Genomic DNA, 8,100 nt, shown 5'->3' with positions numbered 1-8,100 from the left:
TACACTTATAGCATTGATAAGAATTTTACAGCAAATATTCAATCATTAGTTAGCCAGGTCGCACTTTTTGTCCAACTTTGGGCCTGATGGTAGGTAAAATGAAATGCGCGGCCTAATTCGAGGCTCATCAGCACGGCTTGCTTGGGCTGGCAAACTAAAGTGATGCTGTTAGTTCTTTAATAACGGTGATTTGTATATAACATTGAAAAAGACTTTAAAATCCCATTAATCACCAATAAAGTAACCTTAAATAATTTAAGTGTTTAAATAATGTTAGAACTTATAATATGAATAATGATTTATGAACAAACTCTGACATTATTCGAACACCTAAATTATTTTAGGTTACTCTGCTGGTGATTGAAAATAACTTAAAAACCCAATTAACAGTAGGGTATTGTTGATTGTATTTTTTCAATTAAGCAAAGGCCTACTAATAATGGAAATGGACACAGATATCATGGATAAAATGTAAAACGAATGAGTTATTTTCTTTACAGTAGAAAAGACCGCAAGACGTGGAAAAATGATGAAAAACGTGTTCAAAGTTGGTAAAACACACGTCAATAACAAATACTATATTAATATTTGCAACGTTTTGGGCAGAAGCCCTTCGTCAGGCAGTTTAAACCTTGTTACATAGAAAAAAGGCTTAGGCAGAATCTAGAAGAATGGTAATGAGTGCTTCATTCCACAAAAACGCAATCACATTGGGTTTGCTACAGAAGAGAAACTAAGAAACAAAATATTCACGAACTTATCAAGCCTTTAGGGGAACCTAGAACACTACCTAATTTATACCAAACTATTCGACGGTTCCCCAGGGTGAGAACTTTTCACCTTGGCTGACTCACTCAACGAGTTACTAAAAACAAATATAAATTGACGATGTATGATTAACATAACATGTAACAAAAATAGTGCTATATCACCAAAACTCATATTTTTAATTTTTTCGCAGATCAACGTTTAACTTTATTTTCATTTGCTGAATACCACCTGGTTTAATGTTTTCAGCAGTTGATAATAATCAATTTACGTATAACCTGAAACCACGTGATATGATTGTCACTAATAGCCAGCCTGATCAAGTCACTGCTACAAGGTTGTCTCATACCTAACGAGGAAAGGGGGGGGGGGGAGAACTGGTTAAGTTGTAAATAATATTTTCTTACCATAAATGGTCTTGTTTAAAGCGTAATGCTAGTTGCTAAGCTACTTTAAGTTACCGCCTGAATCATGTGCATATTGTAGTCAACTAAAAACCTCTAAAGGAAAACCAATATTTTATATTTATATATTTGCGTGTCAGTAATTTGGGCATAGAAAACAACCACAAGTACGAGAATAAAAATATACAGAATCCTAGTTTTGATTGCGTGATATTTAATTTGAGACAGATTTTACCCAAATGAAGCGTGTTTTTATTTACGATAAATATTCTACAATAAAGCTGTCAGGCTTTTTTGTTGTTGTTGTTCACACAAAATTATGATTTATCCTAATCAAAAATTCCTCTCAATTTTACTCTAATTACGCCGATAGCATAGCAATATTATGCTTGAAAGTCAAATTTCGAAGAGCCTCCCCGCCACCCCCGATGTCTTTCAATATCATCAACCCAACAATTTTTATAGTATATATATTATTTAACAAAGTAATTGTTCTTTTATGTAAAAAATGTGTTTACAAGCTAAAGTTAAGGTTTCCATGAATAAAGAGTAAATGAACAACAGAGTTTCTAGGCAGTGACCTGTTACAGAAAAAAAAAAAAAGAAAAAGATGGGACTGAAATGCAACAGAAACAAAAATATAACATTTGCAGTCAAGAGCGATTTCTGTTTAGGTCTATTGATTTCCAATGCTTTATATATATTAGAAAATAAGAAATTTGAACTACCTTACACAAATTAAGAGAAGTTATAACTTGGTGTTCCATCCTACATATTTTTTTTATGATCATTGTTGATAATCGATATTCTATCTTTAACACTGACTGGAACATCAGAGGTTTAAAACTTACCTGTAAGTGTAGATAAGGGACTAGTGTTGGCGGATCCCGACAAATTAGCTTCGCTACTAGCCAATGACGATATACTCGCATAAGATTCCTGACTACTCGGATTGGTGGAGCCAGGTCGTGGGGGTGTGTTTCTTGGAGATGCTTGAGCGTTCTCACCCAACAGCAATCCAAGTCGTGTGTAAAAATCATTTTTTGTTATGTCGTCACTTCCGTTTATGACTTGGTGCGGAAGTTCGTCATCTTTAAAACCACCCAACAAAACGTTTTAAATCAATTTTCCTCTACCTAAAGTTTAAAGTTAAAAAATACATCACCACAAGCATGCACAAGAGAGTAACACTACGTCTGATAGCACAAAGCACATGCTTCACTGACATCATGGTAAAAGGGGGGGGGGGATATGGACATGATGTCCGGTAAATATGTTACTGACTGCCAATGTTACTTTTCATCAGATTGGAAAAAACAGCATATAAATAAAGATTATAATGAGGTGTGCCAGCATTCTGAAGCCCAGAAGGAACGATGTTATTTTGGTATTAATTGGGTTGTTTAATATCACTAATATATTCACATGAAACAGATTATGGCTAAGCCAGTAACACTAAAGGTCTAATTTGCCAAGCACGTGCATTAGGCTATCAAAGTATCATTCAATTTCATGCTTTATATGAAGACACTTTCTTGAACGCACATATCTAAAAGGGCACGCTGCTGTCTTCGTTTTCCTAGACTGTTACTACGACACCAAAAATATCGACCAAACAGATCGAAGTAAGTTAAATGGTTTAACACACTCCTCCTCTATCTACATTATAAGTATACTTTAATATCCTATATATCTTACACACAAACACAAAGAAACTGAATAACGCCTGCAACGTTTGTCTAACTTCAAACATACTAACTTCTGAATATTATTATACTATTATCTTTAGTTTGAACACAGCGGTGCATTTCAACATGCAAAATAGTGGATAAAACACGTCAGTTGTTACCTATAGTCCAAAGAGAGCGAATTTTTCTTATCAGGTTCAGCGGCCAGTGGCTATTTGTTGCCCAATCTGTGAAATATATTGCACACTTCAAAACAGCAAAAAAATAATTAAGTGTACCTTTTGTAGATTGAGGAGGAAAAGGGAGGGGGGGGGTATTTTGACAACAAGAAGGAGCTTCTTTTACTCCACTGATGCCAAAATACATGTAATGGGAAATAATTCTCCATTTACTTAATATGTTTTTAATAATTACCAATATTATGATCACATTATTGGTTACATATGGTTACATTATTATCGCATATAGTTACGCATAACATTTGACATTGGGGGGGGGGGTATTTTAACCGATACTAAAATATTTAACAATCACGTTATATTACGAACCACATGGAAGAATGAAAGTAATATCACTTAAGAGTCCTTTAAAAAGAAGACTTTATTAGGATTATTAACATTTTAAATTCACATGTAAGTAATGCAAAAACAAACATTTTACCCTCTGACACCTTAAGCATCATTTTATGTTTTTTTTTGTTGTTGTTGTTGTTCCATAGCTATTTTCAACTAAGTTGCACTGGCTTTCATTTCGACCTGAAGTTGACATGCCAGAATATTTATATGTTTTATAATCACTGATTAATCATTTTAAATGCGCTACATTTATTGAAACAGACCTAAATCATCGGATATAATGGTTCACGTTTCGAACTTTTTAAAACTTTATAATAAACAACTCACAAAATATCAAGCGTGAGATAAAATGAAATAAAAACCTTTTTTTTTTTTTATTCCAACATTACCTGATAACGTGCTATGGTTATCAATACTAACGGTGTTCGGCCGCAGGTGGCGCCTCTGTTGCCAAGAGAATCGGGAAGACGTGGGACTAAGTGGATATTTTGTTGGAGCTAAAAGTAAAAACGAAATACACATCACTAAACTGAAACCGTTATTATTTTTTCTAATGAAAATATCTAGCAAATGTCTACCATATAAACTGTTAAAATATTTCATTATTTATAAGTGGATTGAAATTAAGAAATATTTATACGATTTTGAGTAATAAATGTTTGAGTTTAAATCAGTTGTATAATCTTTCTTGAGTATTATTAGACGTTATATTGAGCCCTTTGTTAGTTTTGAAGAAGTAATTAAAAATATTTCGGAGTAAACTTTATTTAAAGTTGAACTTTTTTTTTTTTATATAGAAATTAATCACACTCAAAGCCAATACAAGTTATTCCCTTGGAGAGTTAAAAAACGTTAGTATTTGTGATCGACTTTTAGAGAAGGTTTTAAAACATTTAACAACACGGTGAATTAAGTCCTTCAATTATTCTACTCAGTATTAAGATTTATGGGGAATTTTGAATTAATTTTCTTCATGGTATTAATGAACTTTTGACATCAAAAACTCAAACGAATTGGAAATTTGCTTTGAAAAAATTATATATATAGAAATTACGAAGAAACTATAAATAAACTTATCATTTCAACTTGAACCATAAGTGGCTCTTATCATCAGCCACACTGCTGCTACACCATACCCGATACTTTGATTTCATAATACGACCGATCGATGTGGGTCGGATTGATTTTGCTGCTCAATTTTACTAGATAAAACTAGCATAAATCTTTACAGACTCTCAATAATACTTATTTGCGGGAACTACCAAATGCAATAAGTCAGTGCTTTCAAATTTAAATAGCGGAACCCACCCCCCAAACTTAGCAAAATTTTCGCAAGTGATAACAAAACAAATCAATATTTTATTTATCTGTTTTTAATAATATTTTTGAAATAATAAAATGGTAAATGCTTGTAAGAAGTGAGTAAATGCGAGAACAACAAAAACAAAAAAAAATGTTTTAAGAGCAAAGTGACAGTTTTTGTTAGGTTATCGTCATCTCCGACTATTCTCTTTCTTTCGTCATTTTTGTGCTAACCCGTCAAAAGGCTGTCCCCCATCCCCCTCTCAGCCACCATTACGCGCCCCACAGTTTGTAAAACTGCAATCATGCTGTAGCACATTAAGTTGAAACGAAATTTATAACCGTCTGTTTGTTTGTAACTTGAATGTGTTTTTCTCACAGAATTGAAGTTCACAATGACGATGCACTATCTAACATGTACAAAAAAAAATGTTTTTGTTTCGTTTCTTTGGTGGCGCTCTCTATAACAACTACCACAAAACTTGATTCAACAAGTTTGGGAATCTGAATTTCGTAAAACGTGACGGTGTGACTGTTCTTCGCGAATTTTACATCTACGGTAAGTATAGAATACCAAGTTCACAAAACCCGATTCTACGACCATTTTTTCACGAATTCGTCATAAACGATAAATTTCAGATTTAAAATGGAAAGCCACAAGAAAGACACAGAACAGTAACTTTATGGAGCACCATCATCGCTTGCCTAACGACTGTCAGCTAATTATATGATTTTGTTTCACTAATAAGTCTGATAGTGGCACACTGCAAAAAAAAAAACAACAACAACAACAAACAAATCTTTCTAATTTTAGTCTTAGCTTCCACTCTTATAGTTACGTGCTAGTTATGTCAATTGCTCACAGGATCATGGTCTTAAATTTTATAATGGCGTCTATCTTGTTCTAATATACTGATATGCACACAATACAGAACTACCAAATTACCAGGTTGCTAACATTTTTTTTTTTATTGGGATACTTTGTAGACCGACAAGGTACTCTATTAATTGAATTTTGAAGCAAAATAACAACGGGGAAAAAAAGTTCCTTCGGCTTATGGGAGAAGGTTAGCAACGATATATCTTAACAGATATGAAAAGTAATTAATATGAAAATGGTACCACCCTGCCTCACACAGTTTCATGTCCAATTACCCAACTGCTGAGGTCTCTAATAAGAGTAGAAATATATGATAATAATTATTACTATTAACAGTAGAGTTTTTATGTGCTGTAATAACTCAGACGACGACCTTTCCCTTCTGTTTAGAACTATAAAGGTAATTGGGTTTAAGCAACCCTGCTGTTATAAATTATTATATTATTTTAGTTCAAGGTCTTCTTACTGACGACCCATACATCAAGACCTAAATACATATTTTATATATATTTATATACTGTACAAAGGTACAAACGAAAGTATCACGGTATACACCGAACGTCACTCTGTACATTAGAAACGATTCAGAAGTCGTTCTACAGTTAAAACTTAGAACAAAGAAAAACATGCAATGTAACTGTGATCATATATAAAAAGCACCTGGATATTTGTGTGTAATAATCAAATATTTCAAGTCAAGATAGAATGATACAGCGATCCTCTATCTTAAGCCTAAAACTAAATTATTTGCTTTGAGATACATATTATCCCGTTTAGCTTTAAAATGGAAGCTTATTCTGCTTAACTAATTGTGACATTTTGCTTCTAAAATTTATGGGGTCAGGCGTGTGCTACTGGTTAACGTGCCAGAATGTGGATCCTAGAGTTCTCGTTTCGCGTCCCGTTGTCGCAAAGTCGTGTTTCACACTTTGGGACCGTGAAAACGTTAGAAAAAATAACAGTCAAGTCCCACTAAGACACCAAAAACTCAGACGAATTAGAAATTTGAAAAATATATATATATATATATATTAGAGAAAATGTTTCCAAATTATAGAGAATTTACGAATAAACTACAAGTTGAACTTGTCATTTCAACTTGAACCATAAGTGGCATTTATCATCAGCCACACTGCTGAGGGAGAAGATAACTTTTCCAAGATCAAAGAAAATTTCTGATAGCTCGGAAGAAGCAATCATGTTTGCTGTGGGTGCTGATGATGAGATTCCTTCAGTTTAGGGTATCAATTCAAAATTTGGGTCCACTATTGCAGGTAGCTATTGTGAAGCTTTGCGCGAATATCCAAAACAAAACTAAACAAAAATTTGTGTGTTAAAAATGCATGTAACCTACTATGCCTAATCATATGTTCTTTGAACAGGTATAAGAAAAATAACAGACAGCTTCCAGAGCCACAGAGAGTTTTGTTACGAAGCATTCCACTGGTGACAAACAGTAATATTAAAAGTTAACGAGGTATTCAGTTTTTTTGATAAGGTAAAACTACAGACGGATTTATTTTGAAATTTAAAAGAACTCTTTAATTTTTGAATATTTCGGTAATTTCTCGGAATTCTATTCCGATACCGAAGTCGTCTTTCTTATTGAAGACATTCAACGAAATGCGGATGATATGAAAATATGTCTAATGTACCCAATTACAACCAGTAAAATAATGCAAAACTTTATAGATTTAACACTGCGACGTTCTTCGTTCTGAGCAACAATAAATAAGGTTCTAGGAACTGCTAAGATATAACAGAGGAACTCCAGATGGCGTGCGATGTATCAACAAGTCTGGTTAAAAACCACCAATGAAATAAACGAGTATTATCCTTTGATTTTATTTTGCCTGCCTGACATACGTACCAATTTTTCGAATGATACAACCATTGCGCTATGTTTGAGGGAGAAGATAAGTTAATCATACCTACCTCTTCCAAGATCAAGGAAATCTTCCGAATTCTCGGAAGGAACTATATTCTCTTGAACAAGCAACATGTATTGTAGTTCTTTAGTACGTGACCTAATTTTAGTTTTTAAGGGGGGGGGGTTCTTACTCATATCAAATGGAGCTAATTTTTGGTTTCTGAAAGAGCTGCGGGACCAAGTACAATATTAAGGTAGGAGACTCGTCACTGTCAAATCTTCGGTCAAGTTTGATAGAATTTTCAAACCAAAGACAAATAAATCAATATTTTGCTACTTTGATTATAACTTAAGAAACAGAAATTATACAGAACTTAGAAAATCATTAAAACACACGCACAAATTCTGTACATACACACAAAGCCTTGTATGAAAAGCCATTGTAAAAGCAGAGGTCACGAAAGTTCATTCAACCCCCTCTCCAAAAAAGCTAATAAGCTAAAAAAGTGAAAGCAAAAAATGGTGATAGATTCTGCAATACTTTGTTACACACACACACACACACACACACACACACACACACACACACACACATATATATATATATATATAC

General features: G+C 33.5%; 1 protein-coding gene across 5 annotated transcripts in view; it reads right to left on the bottom strand.

Moving 5' to 3' along the window:
• Positions 1-8,100, bottom strand: part of LOC106458664 (protein TANC2-like) — a 117,121-nt gene that overhangs the window by 33,177 nt on the left and 75,844 nt on the right. For 4 of the 5 annotated variants that reach the window (XM_013918194.2, XM_022384924.1, XM_022384923.1 and 1 more), the window contains exons 4-6: positions 3,825-3,932; positions 3,022-3,087; positions 2,024-2,263 (exon numbers count right to left, since the gene is read on the bottom strand). In XM_013918194.2, coding sequence (XP_013773648.1) covers positions 2,024-2,263; positions 3,022-3,087; positions 3,825-3,932 — 414 coding nt within the window. The remainder of the gene's footprint in view (positions 1-2,023; positions 2,264-3,021; positions 3,088-3,824; positions 3,933-8,100) is intronic. The other variant, XM_022384921.1, reaches the window with a different exon arrangement.

This window comes from Limulus polyphemus, unplaced genomic scaffold, assembly GCF_000517525.1.
Source record: "Limulus polyphemus unplaced genomic scaffold, Limulus_polyphemus-2.1.2 Scaffold498, whole genome shotgun sequence".
Classification (NCBI taxonomy): domain Eukaryota; kingdom Metazoa; phylum Arthropoda; class Merostomata; order Xiphosura; family Limulidae; genus Limulus; species Limulus polyphemus.
The sequence above is the reverse complement of the archived record's forward strand: the minus strand, read 5'-3'. Positions and strand labels throughout refer to the sequence as shown.